We start from the raw sequence: 17500 nt of genomic DNA, 5'->3' as shown, positions 1-17500 counted from the left end.
AGGGTCACTTTGTACTTGGTGGAATGTTACCTTTCATTCAAAAGTAGTTTCATTCAGTACCTTTCATGTTTCATCTACATCAGTTTTGCCAGAGCAGAGGGGGTGGGTCACTTTTGGGCATGTCTGGCAGGCATAATGCAGCAGGTAATTTGTCTGGCATTGTCCATTCTGTACTCTCTCAGATGTGTTGAAGAATATAAACTTTATTTCAGGTGGTACCAATAATGTTTGATCCATCCCAAATTTTTAGGCACGTTTTGGGTGTCTGGCAGGCCTAATGCAGCAGAGATTATGTTTGACATGAACCATTTTTTACCCAAGTGATATGTAAATTACCCTGAAATACATTTTGTGTGGTACCTCTCTATGTTTGATCTAGCCGATTTTTTTGCCCCTTCTGGGGGTCCCCAGGGGCCAAATGCAGCAGGGGGTCCCTAGCAGACGTCCAGTTCTTCATATGCCCTATCATTCTCTATATGATCCTGTACTCAGCAACTGGTCCCATGTTTGTTTGACCAAACCTCCCTTGGCTGCTACTCTACTCCCATGTCCATGGCCTCCGTAGCTTCTCTCCCTCCTCTTCTCTGGAGGAGGAAATGGGAATAGAAAATTGTTGTATACTGACATTATGATAAAGTTGCACTTCTTTTGAAAAATGTAAGGTGCATCATTAGCCTAGCCAAGCCACTGAAACATAATAATGTAACGAGTAACAAGATTGTATTTGGATTACATTAAGAATTGCTAACCTTTTACATTGATTATTCTTTTTTTGTCACTGTTCTTTCTATGAAAACAGATGTCAAGACACATCCAATACTAGAAATATTTGTGTTGTGAAAAAGTTACATGAGAGAACAGAGGAAACAAATACAGCTGTCAACTACATGCAAAATTGATGGTTAAAAAAATAACAATTAATCAATCTATCAATGGAAGATTTTGCAATATTTCATCTAAAGCAATAAATCAGTTTGGTCTAATGACGAGCAGTCATCAAAATAATGAAGCCATTCATAGTAAATTTTTGATGTAGCAAAAGGATATGTTCTGATCCTTAATATGCTTGCTCAGTATAATGAAACAAACATTAAAAAAAATAATAATAAAATAAAATAAAACAAATGAATAAAAATAAATCAATTAATTAATTAATACAAAAAATACCAACCCCCTACCACAACACAAATAATAATAATAATACTGATAAAACTTTGATGGCAGCACCACAAAGCATCCTCATAACCAACAAAGAAGAAGAAGAAGAAGAAGAAGAAGAAGAACAAGAAGAATAAGAAGAAGAAGAAGAAGAAGAAGAAGAAGAAGAAGAAGAAGAAGAAGAAGAAGAAGAAGAAGAAGAAGAAGAAGAAGAAGAAGAAGAAGAAGAAGAAGAAGAAGAAGAAGAAGAAGAAGAAGAAGAAGAAGAAGAAGAAGAAGAAGAAGAAGAAGAAGAAGAAGGAAAAAAAAAAAATACAAGTCAAAACTACAAATCTCCATCATCAATGCCCTTCGAAAACAAATTCAGCATCAATCCCTCCCACAGAGAAAGTCCCCGTCACTCACACTAGTCTCTCATATGTAGTTCTCATCAAATGGGTCATCTGGATCACCCATATTGAGCATCTGTGTGTGCATCATCTTCGACCCGATAATCTTGAGCAAGTCGGCATAGAAAAGGCTCTGGGCTGCCATGATTGGCTCGTTGCCCATCTGAATGGTGTAGGAGATAGGCATTTTTCCAGGGGTGTGTACAGTGAACTTCTTCTCCTGCGCACCACACACATTCTGGTGGGAAGGGGCACGAAAAGTCAATGTGAAATCTAGTGAAATGGTAGTACAGATGAGGTCATGGATTTGTGGAGGTGTAGTGATGCTACAGTCAAGAAACTGTTGCAATGGAGGACTCAGGAGAGCATAGTACAGGTAATTTCCTGAGAAGATTGTAACAACAACCTCATGAAAGCATAGAAACAGTGCACTTCTGAATTATTGTGAACGCAAATCACAAAAACATAGTGATAACAAACACAATTAGCACAAGAAAAAGAAAAAAAAATGAGAATACAACATATGTATACAGTAACAAATGTATACAGTATATAACATGCTATAACCAAATAACAAGAACAACTCACCAGATTGACATGACAGAACTCGTGCTTCTACTTGCTCAGCAGCATGGCATCGAGCTTGTTAGCCAGGTTGACCTGATGTGAAAAACCACTCTTCTTCAGCATCCTGTGTAACACCTATGTCACATCCGCTCCCCCATAGTCTATTCTCAACTAGGGGGGAGTGTGCGCGTGTGCGTGAGCGTGTACATGTGCGTGTATGTGGATGCAGGTGTGTATGTGGGTGTGGGTGTATATATGGATGTGGGCATGAGTGGATATGGATATGAATATGGGTATGGGTGTAGGTGTATATTTGCATACTTGTTTAATACTGATTAATTATCTACCATTGCAAAATATCAAGAGGCTAAATCAAACTTGGTCTTGCTAAAGCACTGACACTACTAATCTGATAAACTTGTTCTTAGCTTAGTAAACAACTTTGATTTCAACATTTCAACATCACTCAAGCAGCACCATTTTTTGCAATTATATGTGACATCTCAAAGATGCCAAATGTCACCTGAATTCTGTCAATGCTCTTATAAAAATAAATAATGACTCACATTTTTACTGAAACAAGATTTTGCTGAACTCCATTTCTGATACCTTCATGTGACATTTAATAAATTATGATGCTTTAAAACATATTTTGGACAGTTAAAGACAGATGATAAGTACAATACAAATAGATAATAGGCAGATATGAAGAACCAGTAAGAGAATAGCCAAGACCCGCACTGAATGTTGCCGCTACGTGATCCTGAGAGAGCGTCACTGTTTGAGGGAAGGAAGAAGCTTAATGAGTTGAGAATAGTGTGTTGTCTTGTGTCACATATACTGTTCCAACACATGAAAAATATGTTCTCTTAACAAAAATGTTTCATCTTTCATCCAGAAATATTTCACCCACAGCCAAAAATACTGAAAACACTATTCCAGAAGGTACAAGGGATTAAAATATTCTCACTGGCTATTTGATATAAAGGTCTGAATGGGATTTAGTTGAGATATCAACACAGTCCCATCAATATCAAAAAGATTAGTATTTGATAATGACAAACAACTTCAGAAAAACCTTGTTTACGTAATCTGATATAAAAAACAACAATAAAACTATGACAAAGAAAAAGCTGGCATATTAACTGATAAAATGAATAACAAAACACTTATAAGGATTTTAATGGGTGAAAAACTCCTTCCCTATTCACAAGAGTACTAATGCCTAATGTGTTGAAGCAAGAGGAATAACAAAGTCCAAATTAATCAAAGTGAAATATGTTAAATGCAAAGCTACATAATGCAACCTAACAAGACCACTGAAATAAAGAAATCCATATGAAAACTCCCCTGGTCCCGATCATCCTCCCCCCATCCCCATCTGCATGAACCTGGAACAACAAATCAGATTGTACAACTGAAAACAGAGCAACAGTTTTACAAGAAGAGACAGATTACCATCATCAGACCTCAGGGGACAGAGACATAAGAGTTTTCCATTTATGAAACTCCCAGTTCTTTGCCCTCAAGATATGATGCAAAAGCCTATGATAGAAAATGTAAGAAAAGGGGGAGAGGGCATGCAGAAAGCACCAAAGTACTATGCATAACTTATGATGCAGGGATAAGAAACTTAGCAAAGAAACACAAGTACAAAAAACACCAATAATATAGAAAAAAAAGGAAAAAAATTAACTACCAAACCCCAACCCCTCCAGAGGAGCAAGGCAGATAAAAAAAAGACTGAACATTTTTATAGGCAAAAATAAAAAAAGGAGGTGGCTCTAGCCATAATGGAAAAAAAAAAAAAAAAAAAAAAATCTGATGAAGGATAGATAAAAAATTGTTGTTCCGGTATCGAAAGAGGTATAAATGAGAATGAATAACTTAACAGTAAAAGTTGAGCAGTGAGCTTACTTAATCTCAGTTATACATTTTCTGACATTGATAAATTACTCTGTTAGTCAATAAGGGTGAAGGAGGGAAAGAGGGCTGTAGAGACTAGGGGGATGTAACAAGTTGATTTCTTTGTTTCTACTGTCTTGTGAAGATGCATTATACTGCTTTCCAAGTATGATGTTTCCCTCTTGTAACTTTTTCTCTGTTCTAACAACTTTCTGAGTTGCACTTGCCTTTTGCTTCAGACCTCCATCATCATCATGATGATTATGACTGTGAATATGATTATCATTGTCATGATAATCATAAGAAACATTACACTTATAATCATCATTATCATAAGGGTATATAAATAAATAAATATATACAATAATAAAAAAACATAACATAACATACCTGCAAGACAAAGCAACCACCAAAGCCGAGGCCATTAAGGAGCAGGTTCATGAGTTTCTTGACATAGTCCTGGTTGTATATATCATAAATAAGGAGCACCACACGATAGAACTGCAAAAAGGAATAAAGGGTTTGATGATGTGAGAATACAAGATACCATATCTGCCCATAGAATCATTGAAATGATATACCAAAATCAAGTTGTTACTGCATGTAATCACAAGCATAATACTTAATTGAATTTGAAAATGAAAGTAGTTTCACATCATGTAACTAATTTGTTTAAGACACTGGTCAGATACTCTTCATATTATTATACACTTGATCCTGTGGCTCCCTAAGGCTTCTTTCATAAAAAACACATGTCATGTAGGTGGAGAACCGTTCTCATACAGTAACTCCATTAATATCAGGAGGATGTGTTGATGGACTGTCTGTAAACTGTCCAGGTTGAGCACTTCTCAGGGATGTGCATGATAGGGGGAAACCTGGTAATTAGGACATGAGCCTGAGAGTGTGTCATTTAGTGTGCATTTTCCTTGTGTCAAACGAGGGGTGACAGCATGCGAGGTGTACTCTATCAGCTCTGGGGGTAGTGCTTTTGTGTTGCATGGGAAGTGTAGTTGGTGTGTGTGTATGCCAATATATGACAAGACTTTTTTTATTAAATGTTTATGCACATGCTTTCAGTATGTGAAAGCATTTGTAGGTATGAGTATGATGCTGAGAATGGTATATATTACCTCTGTGATGTCTGTTCTATATAGCATGACATAAGATAGAAAAATGGAGTAACACATTGATATAGACCTATAACCACTCTTCCCTACCTCTTCTTCCATGGTAGGTATTATGCAGAGTGAGTAGAACTGAACAAATTTGACCACACAACCCAGTGATAGGATTATTCAAGTAGTTACATAGGAATTACCTCTCTATTCATATTAGTGTAATGACAGCAAAGTTTTATAAAGGATCCTCAAGGGCACTTCATGGAATCTATTCAAGAGCTTTAGTTCTGCTCACTCTGGTTCATACCTTCAGTGGTAGGTATTTAGAGATGGTAGTTAAGCCAATAAGCTATTCATCTACCACACTACTACAAATATGGTCTCAATCTATCATCTTCTATTCCAGAGACATAAAAGATAAACAGAGACAGAAACACAGGCAAAGAGAGACTACAAAAATAGTAACAATCAATGAAATACCAATGGCCTCTGCACCTACCCCCCAAAAAAACAATAACAGGTAAACAACACAAAAATAACAACAACAATATCTAATACAGCTACATTAACAACAACAAAAACAACTACACACACTGATACCTTTAAATCTTTGATAGGTACATTGAGAACATTAGAGATGCAGTGTCCCCAAATCGTCTCTAAGTCAGCTAGGACAGCACTGATCGAGCCCCCTAAGCTCTTGTGAATGTTCAGGTCTCCGTGTCCTGTATAGGTCCTATAACTGTATAGGACCTCACAAAGCAATATTGTAGTCTCTCCTGTCTGTAAATTTCCAACCAACTCCACCACACATACAAACATATTCTGGCAAGATACGACATGGACTGGTTAGCCATCTGACATTTATTGCCAGGGAGGTCTATAAGTCCCAGCTTTCCTGAATATACATGGCTGTGGTTTGTTAGCATTAGTGTTAAATATGTCCCCTGGTATGCATATCCATGGATCTTTGGTAAGGAACTATGGGTTTATCTTTAGTTTGTACAGATTAAATTTTATACATGATAGTGTCATTCTAAATATTGTAAAGGACCAGTGTATTAATCTTTTCAAAGACTACAAGCAATCCTCTTCTGTATAATTTCCTAAGAACTCTATATTATGGGTCCATGAGATTCAATAACCAGAATACCAATGCATCAAGCATCAGCAATGGTTCCTCCCCTGTCAACACTTCAGCAAAGACCAATAAATCTCCACCACATTCACTTCACCAAGATAGAGCTTAGGCTGATTATTCATTCAGAAAATTTCCAAATGTCCGGTGGAAAAAAAAAAGACACAAAAGAAAACAAAAAAACAAGGAGTTAGCCATGGAACTGAAGCTGCAATTGCTTATCAACATCCTCAAATCTAAGCTCACATGGCCATGTCCAGCAACCCTATGAACTCCATCCATCACACTGACAGAAACAAACGGGAATCTACCATATACGCTCTGGCAAGATGGAGCTTCCAGACTTCCCTGATAATTCAACATCAATTACGCAATTAATCAAAGTTCTATCTTGGTAGCTGTGAGAGGTAGAACTGAGGAAAAGCACATCCAAAGATGTTCTCAAACCAATTGCCCAAAAATATGTTTATTAGATGTTACATTAGTTTCGTCTTTGATCTACTTCATTACCAATGATTTATTCACATCAATGCACTACAATCATAAGAGTAATATGAATATGTTCATGCTTATGTTGTAAATAAATTATTAAAATATCAACAAATTGAATAAATACAAGACCTTTAAACCCACATGCCTTCATTAAGTGGGGTAGACCTGGAGCTTGGCTGTCCGCTGCTCCATGGGATTGGCCCTCTATGGCAATTTGCATCAACATGCCATCCTCGACCACTGGGCTAACTGGGTTAAACAACACATCACCCAATAGCCAGTAGCCAAGTTCAGAAAACCCCCAATGAATCTAGACTATACATATCTTGGTATTATAGAACTTGGAGGTTCCTAGGAATTTATTATCAGACAAGGAATTGATTTTGAGCCCTCGCTTGCTAAACTCGGAAAACGCTCATCATAAGAATGGGACATTATCAAATGGCACAAAATCAACCCAAACCCTGATCCAAAACTAAACACCCAGAACAATTAAAAGCCAGAAAATATCTATAAAACATCATTAAAATCCATAATTAACCCTTGAACCACACACGGCAAACAAAGCGTCAAATTCATCACACTATTTCCATATACACTCCTCACCTCAGAGAAAGGCTCAGGTATTCTTCTGTTTCCTTTCTTCTTGTTCTTCTTTAACAAAATAAACGAGAAATTGGCACTTATCTCTAATGTAGTCTCAACTCTTTTCTCATTCTTCTTTTTCTTTTATAGGGTTTCAGACTTTTGAAGTCTATATTCCCTGGATCTTGGTATCTTGTTCTTTTGTTGATTGAAGATTTCATATATCTGTTAATTTTGTTCTTTGCAGGAAGATCTTCATATGTCTTAATATGTAATACTTCTTAGCTGGTGAATGGTCTGCACCTGTTATTAAGAGAGAGACATTGGGATTAGTAATTTTCATCTTTTTTAGTGCTTCAAATAATTTGATTCTATGGGAGTTAAATCTTGGGCATTGGAGTGTTAGATGTTCTATGGTTTCTTCTTCATGTTGGCACCATCTGGATGTTGGGTCTGTTTCCATTTTTAGCTTATGTAGATGTTTTAGTTTTGTTTGTCTTGTCTTATTCATGTTTAACATACCTCTAATTTTCTGTTTTTGGATCTTGACCATTCACTTGGTTTGTTGTCTTTGATGTAGAAGTTTCTTTCTTTCGGTATATCCATTACCTTTTCTTCTCAGATTTTTCTGTTTTTGTCTTTTATTTCTTTTATGTTGTTTATATCTTTCATTATGGCAGTCGGATTTGTTAATTTGTATACTTTTTTTTGCTGCTTTGTCTACTATTTCATTGCCTCTAATTCCTTTGTGGGATGGAATCCATTGTATTTTCATGTTTTGTTTCTGGAGTGTCAATGTATGTATTGTCGGTTGTATTCGGTGTATGATTCGTTTGTGATTTTTGGGTCTGTGATTTGTAATTAATTGTAATGCTGATAAGGAGTCTGAACATTACAGAGTCTTCTAGTCGGTATTTTGGACGTATTGCAGTCCTTGGTTTATCGCAAATAATTCTGCTTCTGTTCTATTTATGAACTTTGGTGATTTCTTAATTGTTGTAATGTTTGTGTTTTGGATGTATATTGCTGCTGAGACTGAATTTGGTTCTTTGGTATTTGATCCATCTGTGAAGATTTTGTGTTTGTCTTTATAAATTGTGTTATCTAACATTTGGAATTACTTTTTGATTATTTGTTCTGGCATATCTTTTGGAGGATTATTCATAAAAATTGCTTCTATATTTACTGAAATATTGTTACATGGTGGAATTGGGGTTACATTTAGTATTGTGTTTGTTATGTTGGACTTTAATTCTTTGCATATTTCTAATGCTCTATGGATTAATGTTCTTTTACTTTTTATTGGGTTCTAATCTTTAAAAAAAAATTATCATTGTTTTATTGGTATATTTTCAGGTTTCTCTAAAAAATTATTGTTTACCTTCAATCTCTTTTTCCTTGTTCCTATTGGTATATTATTTGTTAAAGCTTGAAGGGATGTTATTGGGGTAGATTTGAAACTTCCTGTAGCTAATCTTAAGGCTGAATTTTGGATGGTTTCTTATTTCTTTAATTCTGTATTTTTGGCATTACCATATATGGCTAACCCATATTCTATTTTTGGTTTGATGTTTGGTTTGCATCCCAAGTATGTGAGGATATTTTTTTCATAATGTCTATTTTTCTCAATGTGATTTTTTTTTTACATTTTGAATATGTTCTTTCCAATTTAATTTTGGGGAGTCAAATCTCAAACCTAGAATATCATGTTTATTTGTGAATTCAATTTCTTCATTGCCTATTTTTATGCTGGGAATCTGTCTTATTCTTTTATTTGTAAAGCACAGTCATTTGCTTTTTGTTAAGTTCATCTTTAAATCCCAGATTGTTGTCCATGTTTTAGGAATGTTTAAGGCTCTCTCCAGATTATCATTTGCTTCTGATATATCTTTGTTTCATGGAAAAGGTATGAATGAGACTGGATATCTTCACAATACATGAGATGTATTTGACTGGTTTTGATTACGTCTTCATCATGTATTTCTGATGAAGACGTAATCGAAACTGGTCAAATACATCTCTTGTATTGTGAAGATATCCAGTCTCATTTATACCTTTTCCACATTTGTCAACATGGATACAGTTAATATCTTTGTTTGTTGTTATTAAAGTTATATCATCTGTGTAAATGATTTTATGTATATTTTCTGGCAAGTTCAAATCTGTAATCATAATATTGAATATGGAAGGGCTTAAAGGGGATCCCTGGGGTACTCCTGTTGACATTATTCCTTTTTCAGAATTTTCTTCTCCTACTTTTATTTGATAAGTTCTTTATTTGAGAAAATTATATATCCAATTTAATGAGTTTCCCATAATACCTAGTCTTGACATTTTTGTTAATAACACATCATGGTTAATAGTATCAAAAGCTTTTTGAAGGTCTATGCAAGCTAGCGATACATATTTTTTTCTATTATTGCAGTGTTCATGTGTGACTATCATCTGTAGGGCTTCCATTGTGTTTTTGTTTGTTCTAAATCCCATAAGATCTTTGTCTAATTTGTCATTTGCCTCCAGCCACCAATTAAGTCTCTGTTATTATATTTTCAAAGATTTTTCCTGAAGTCTATATCCTACTGATATATCTATATGATTCTACTTCTGCTGGATTTTTGCCTGATAGGATTTATCATTACATTCTTATATTCTTTTAGATTTTCACCTTTGTTCCAATATTGGTTAAATACATTTAATATTTTTTTCAATTACTTGTACTGGGGCATATCTATAAAATTCATAGGGTATCTCGTCTGGCCCATATGCTTTGTTTCTTTTTGCATTTCTTATTGCCCAAATCAATTAATATATATTTTATCATTTATTTCTGTGTTGCCTGGATTTAATAATCTCTCTTTCCTCTTCTGTCAATATCTTTTCTGGATCTTTTAGTTTTTTTATATTCGTTTTTGAATACTAATCTTTTATGTATCTCTGTCACTGGCTTTTTTTTTTTTTTTTTTTAAGAAATTCCAGATCTTTTTGGGAGGGGTTTTGAAATCTAAAGAGCAAAAGTTTTCCAAGATTCCCCTTTCTCTTTTTCTATTGTCTGTCTTGCTTTTATTACTTGAGTTTTATATACTACTTGGTTTTCTTTGTTTTTTTTCCCTCCATTTATTGAATGCTCTATTTCTCATTTTTGTTATTTCTCTGCAATTTTTCATTCCACCAAGGCTTTTTTGGTTTATTTACATTATTTCCACTTTCAAATTTGAAGCAATTCGATCCCGTCTCTTTTAAAATCTTCATTATTTCTTCCATGGAGTTTATGTTATTTAGATCTATATCTGATAATTCTTTTTGAAAATTACCCCATCCTTCCACTGTGTATTTCCATTCTTTCTCTGGACTGAGAGATTTTTGTGAAATTATTATCATTTATAATTACTGGGAGATGATCACTCCCTAGATTTGGGCCTGTTTCTATTTCTAAATGGCTTAATATTGGTGATGCTAATACCAGGTCTATTCTTGTTCCTTTAGCAGTTTTAGGGTCTATTCTTGTTACTAGACCTGGTGGTGTTAACAAGATTATGTTGTTTTGATTGATAAATTCAAATATAGATTTGCCTGTATTGTTTATTGACCAATTTCTTAGTTTGGGGTTCCAACTTCTATGGTGGACATTAAAATCTATGATGAGTTTTGGTTCTTCAATTTGTTTTGTATAGTATTCTAGTTCTTCTGTTTTTATATTGTTGCAAGGATTGTACATTAGAAGAATGTTTAACCATTTGTTTTTGTAGTTAATCTTTAATCCTATTGTCTCTAATATATCTTCATAATTGTCATTTAAATTTACTTTCTGAAATTGTATATCATTTCTTATGCAAAAGGCTAGACCCCCTCCAATTTGATCTAATCTACTTTTTTGTATTACTTGATAATCTTGCAATGTAAATGTATCATTATTCTTTAACCATGTTTCACAAATTTCTATCAACTCTGGTTGTTCTTTATCTACTATGTATTCTAATTCTATTTTTTGTTTGTTTAGAACTGATCTTGAATTCCAAAATATTGTTTTATTCATTTAGATATTTAAACAAATTCTTTAATATTGGCATAGTTTCTTTGATGGCTTCTGAGACTACTTCTATTATTGATTTTTCTGAGTTCATGTTACTTATTACCTTTGTTATTATATTACCTACTTCTTTTATTGTTTCTATCCATGAGATATTTTTCGTTCATTTGTCTATCTTTTTGTTTTTTTGTTTCTCTTATTGGAGTTGGTTGTGACCAAGCTACTGGAGAGCCACTTTGGAAAGTGTGATTGTTGAACCTTGTTTGGGATTGTTTTGTTTCTTCTTTGAATCTTCTATTTGTTTGTGTTGCTGTTTCTGGTGTATATGCAGTGTCATATTGTTTATTGTTTGTGTGTTTTTTTTTGTGTGTTTTTTTTTGTTCTTGTAGGTGTTACTTGTCCTAAAGTTATGTGATTGGTATAATGTCTGAGCATATGTTGTAGCTTGACCTGATGTTTGAGTATTTGTTTTTTCCTTGACTTGTTGTTTCTTTATCATGTTTGTGGTGGTTTGTTTGTGTTGTAAGAGGCATTTCATTTGTGTTTTAGAATTGGCTTTAGTTCTTGAAACTTTTTTTATTTCAAGGTGTAGTGTTTTTTGTGTTTATTTTCTGTGCTTTTTTTATGTATTTTACATGGGTTTGTGTTTGATGGGTGGTCTCCCTGGCTAAAGAAGGAATAAGCTGGATCCATACAATCTTTATGACTATGGTCATATTGACTACACTTGTAACATTGCTGTTTGCCTTTACAAGTCATGATCCCATGGCCATACCTAAGACATCTGAAGCATTTAGGAATAGGAAAAGTGTTATTTTAAAGGACTTGGTTTCTGTCCATTTGATTTCATTTTCTTTCTTTGTTGTTTTTTTATTCTTATTATTTCTATTATTTTGGAGTTATATCCAGAAATCGTTTTCATTTTTTCTTTTATATCTCCTAGGCTTAGATTTGTCTCTACTGGGTAAATTGTCCCATGAGAGCAGCCTATATTTCTACTGGATGCAGGTTGTTTGCATGTAATCTCCCTTTCGCCTAGGTTGTGAATTTGGTTAAGAGGTCAATTTTGTTTATATCACTTACCTCAAATCTTACAGCTTTTCCTATTCCCAAAATTCTGATGGAGTTTTCAATGATGTATTTGTTGAATTCTGATTTATTTAACGATTCAGTTAATGTAATTGCGTTGTTAAAATTTGAATCTTTTGATTCACCTGCCAAGTTAATAAGTATCCATTAGAACTATCTTGCCTTTTTGTTGTTTTGTCATCAGATGTAGTTGGTTGTTTCCTGCCGGTTCCGTTCTTCCGGGGATGCTCAGGAGTTGGTTCTTGCTCACTTCACTAGTTTATCTAGGTCTTCTCTATGATTGAGAATCGTAAGTCATTTCATTTTGATTTCAGGTTTTTCTCCTGGATCTGGAGAAAGTTCAACGTCCATTAATAGGACTTGGGTTCACTGCACTCAAAATATTTTTTTCCGAAGTTTACTTCGTGAAGACTCGAACGGTTCTTCCTTTCTCATTCGTCTGTCTCGCGATTCGCGAAGGTTTTGTATTGTTATTCCCGGCGTCTGACTGAGCTCCTAATTCCGCGTTAGAAAGAATTGAACCAAAATAGAAAAATGTAAATCATAATCTATAATTCTGCATTTTCTTTAACATAAAACGTATTGGTGTTATGTTTTGTGAAAAACAGTTAACAATAATGAGTATCTGCGATGTGTATTTAAAACCACTTCCCATACGGTTTATCAATTGATAAGAAAAATCGAAAAACAAGTTATCGGGGTATAGTAAAAAATAATGATATTTGTCAACAATATCATAATCACAACATGGGGATTTATTGTAAAACTCGATATTAGTGATGAAAGTGATGATAACAGTAATGGTAATAAGGGAGATAGTAAGAATGCTAACAATAATGCTAACAATAATAATGATAATGATAATGATAATAATAACAACAACAATAATAATAATAACATCATTAATCAGATCGATAGCGATGATGATAATGATAACATTGATAATGATATTAATAATATTAATGACAAATTGATAGTAACAGCAATAATAATACTGCTGCTGATTATAGCAATGACAGTAGTGATAATAACAAGATAATCATAAGATTTATAACAGGTAATGATTATGATAACAAAGATAATGATAATAATAATAATGATAACAATGATGTTGATTATGATAATAATGATCATAATGATAATAATAATATCAATAATAACAATGACAACAATGGTAATTGTGATGATAAAATGATGATACTGATAATGATAACAATGATAGAAAATAATGATGATAATGATGATGGTAATGATAATAACAGTAATAATCATGATAATAACAATAATGATGATATATAATAACAACTACAGCAATAGTCATAATAATAATAAAATGATAAAAATGACAAAAAATAATAGTAGTAATAATAATGATAATAACAATAGTAATGATAATGATAATAACGATAATAATAATGATGATGATGATAATGATAACAATAATAATAATGATAATGATAATGACGATGATAATAATAATAACAATGATAGCAGTAATAATGATGATAGTAAGATGGTAATAATGATGATAATTATAATGATAATACTGATGATGATAATGATAATAACAATAACAATAATGATGAAAATAATGATAATAGCAATAAAAAACAGTAGTGATAATTATGATATAAGTAACAGTGTTAATAATGATAATGATAACCACAGCAGCATGAATGCTAATGATATTACTAATAATAACAATAAAAATGATACTAATAACATCAATGAAAATACTGATAACGACATTAATAATAAGAAAAATAACAATTATAATAGTAGTAATAATGATAATAATGGGAAGAGTAATATTGATAATGATGATGATGATGATAATAACAATGATGATGAAAATGATGATAATGATGATGATAGTAATAATTATGACAATAATGATAATAATAATTAATGATTATGATAAAATGAAAATGATAATAATGATGACAATGATTATGATAATAATAATAATGATAACAATATTGAAGTTACAGTAATGATGCTAATGATCATAATGATAATGATAACAATAACAATGATAATACGGATAATAGTTACAATAAAAGTAATTAGGATGATATACAAACGCTTTTCTCACTGCCTCGCGCTCTCTTTTTCAATCTATTTATCCATCTATTTATCTATTCATCTATCCCTATATATCCATCTCCCTTCCTCTGTCTGTTCATCTATCAGACCATTTTTCTATCTGTTTGTCTATTTATATGAAAAAGACAGCTCATTGTTTCTCTCTATCTATCTATCTATCGATCTATCTCAATCGCTCTCTGATGATGATGATGATGATGATGATGATGATGATGATGATGATAGTAATAATAATGATAATGATACTACTACTACTACTACTACTAATAATAATAATGATAATAATAATAATGATAACAACAACAACAACAACAATAATAATGATAATAATAATTGTAGTAATAATAATAATGATAATAGATATAATAACGATGAAAATATTCTTAATGACAATGATAATAATAACAATAATAACAATAATAAGAAGAACAGTAATAATGCTAATAATGATGATAATAATGATAATGATAATAATGATAATAGCAGTAACGATAAAGATGATAATATCAAAGACAATAATGACAATAATGATAATGATAACAATATAACAATAATATCAATAATAATCATGATGTCAATAATAATAATCGTGATAATTATATAAATAATGATGATAATAGAGTCAGTAACAATATAAATAACAGCAACCAAACCAAAATTCCAAAATACACATTCACAAAAAAGTGTCCAAAAAGTGTCCACTCCCCATTCACAAAGGACTTTGACCCTTATGGCAAGGCCTCTTCTCTGGGGGGGTCTTGGGCACAGGGAGAACGATCAGCTTCTGTCGAGCCTTCGAGAGCCACCCTATTGATCATTCTTGGAAGATTGGACAAATAACTCGGGTCTCCTTAACTCTATTCTTGTTTACTAAATATTCTTATGCTTATTCTTATTCTTAATGTTGTTATTGTTATTGTTATTATTATTATTATCATCATTATTATTATTGTTATTATTATCCTCATTGTTGTTTTTATCATTATTACCATCATTGTCATTACCCATATTTTGATAATAAGGTTGATAATGACAATGATAATGACAATGATAATGACAGTGATAATGACAATGATAATGACAATGATAACGACAGTGATAATGACAATGATAATGACGATGATAATGATAATGATGATAATGACAAAAATAATAATAATAAAAAACTATTTCTAACGACGCGAAGGATCATAAACAGCTTTGCTTCTTTGGTCGACAGCATTTCTCGATATAATATTCACACACGCATACAAAAACAATAATGATAATGATGATAAAAATGACAACAGCAATAATAATACCAATGATAATAGTCATAAAAATGCAATTATAACAAGGCTGACAATGATAATGATTAGGGGTGATAACGGTAAAAATAATGCTTCGAGTTTTTAAATAATAATGAATATTTTTTTAAAATCTTTTTCATTAATATAATTTTCGTTGCTGTTTCATAATCATTATTGTTACCATTATCATCATCAGTATTGTTTTTACTATCATTATAATTGTCATCACGTTGTATATTCCCGTTTTAGTCATGAATATTCTCTACATTTTATGGATAATGTTTTTCACAATCATCATATTGCTTTATAGGTTGACAATATTCATATATTTTTCTTCGTCTTTGTGTTGTCTGTTAAGGGTCTGGGTTTAGGGTAGGGTCAGCCACAGAAGCAAGGTCAAGCAAGGTCAAGCAAGCATACATACAAGCACAGTCACTCTTCAGCAGTCACGCTTCACACTCGATCTCACAAGCGTGCCAATATGTATATAATATATATATATATATATATATATATATATATATATATATATATATATATATATATATATATATGTGTGTGTGTGTGTGTGTGTGTGTGTGTGTGTGTGTGTGTGTGTGTGTGTGTGTGTGTGTATTTTTTCTCTTTTTATTGCCTACTAAACAAAATAATAAAAAAGAAACTACAAGCACGAAGAAAACTGATCAGTTCTTGAGGAAGGCAGCGTGATGTCGCCGCTGCTGCTCCTAAAGGTCATCGACCAGTCCTTGATGCTGATCACCATCTTCTTGAGGTCCTTGTAGCCCAGGACCTTATCGCAATCGAGGTCACACGCCACCACTTTCTTCAGGATGCGAGAAGAATCACCCAGGGACATTTTGACCTGACCCTTCACCGTGTAATACTATAAGCCAGCTTAACGCCCAGCTTTCGGAAGCTGCATTCGCGTTTGCTTTGCTAACTCTATAGCAATCAATGTCGTACTACCTGTATCTACCAAGGCGAAACAGCCGAAGGACTTGTCTTTGCCGATGCTCACCTGCAGATCCAGGTAAAGGCACGGGTATTCTGCCAGCCGTTCGCAGGGACTTCTATTGAGCGTGATTGTCTCCTCCTCGCCCATGTCGAGCACGCACTGGAAGTCGGTGAGGAAATCCATGGCAAGCAGGCTCTCATGCTTCCCCTCGACCACGCACATCCGGTACGTAATCTTCATCAATGAACTGCCGTGGCTCAGGCTCAGCGGCACGGAGGCTATATGTGATTTCCTTCCTATTACACGGTTGTACCTGCTTCTGAGGTACGAAGTTCCTCGAAATGACAGATTCCTCGCTTCCGGTATCAGTGATGAAATTCACATCCTGTGCGTTTGGCCTGGCAGGAAGATACACGAAGTGTTCCCTGCATTGCTTTTTAAGCCGGACAAGACCCAGCGTAAACCGCTCGTCCTGTCCCCTCTCTCTGGCTGTCTGCCATCTGGGACAAAGCTTCCTCCAACATTGCAGATGTCATGCAGTTCTCCTACGTGTGCCTCTCTTGTTGCAAGATACCTCGAAGATCAGCTTGCACCATTTGCGAGCGTTGGGCCTCCGCGGAGTAGCGCCGAGATGCTGCTGCCTGCCTGCCTGTATGTGTGTCGTGTGCCTGTGCGTGTG

General features: G+C 33.6%; 1 protein-coding gene across 7 annotated transcripts in view; it reads right to left on the bottom strand.

Annotated features, from left to right (window-relative positions):
* Nucleotides 1-9232, bottom strand: part of LOC138861493 (actin-related protein 8-like) — a 16967-nt gene extending 7735 nt beyond the window's left edge. Inside the window, exons 1-6 of one of the 7 annotated variants that reach the window (XR_011398542.1) lie at nucleotides 5741-7865; nucleotides 4410-4520; nucleotides 2796-2891; nucleotides 2136-2207; nucleotides 1564-1785; nucleotides 361-584 (exon numbers count right to left, since the gene is read on the bottom strand). Coding sequence is in view for 3 of the 7 variants with exons in the window: in XM_070120979.1 (XP_069977080.1) it covers nucleotides 4281-4286; nucleotides 4410-4520; nucleotides 5741-5962 (339 nt within the window). In the remaining 4 variants the exon portion in view is untranslated. The other 6 variants (XR_011398540.1, XR_011398541.1, XR_011398539.1 and 3 more) reach the window with 6 other exon arrangements.
* Nucleotides 9233-17500: the final 8268 nt, after the last annotated feature.

The sequence above is a fragment of the Penaeus vannamei genome, chromosome 4, assembly GCF_042767895.1.
Source record: "Penaeus vannamei isolate JL-2024 chromosome 4, ASM4276789v1, whole genome shotgun sequence".
In the NCBI taxonomy this organism is placed as follows: Eukaryota; Metazoa; Arthropoda; class Malacostraca; order Decapoda; family Penaeidae; genus Penaeus; species Penaeus vannamei.
Note: the sequence above shows the minus strand (reverse complement) of the source record. Positions and strands in the feature narration are given on the sequence as shown.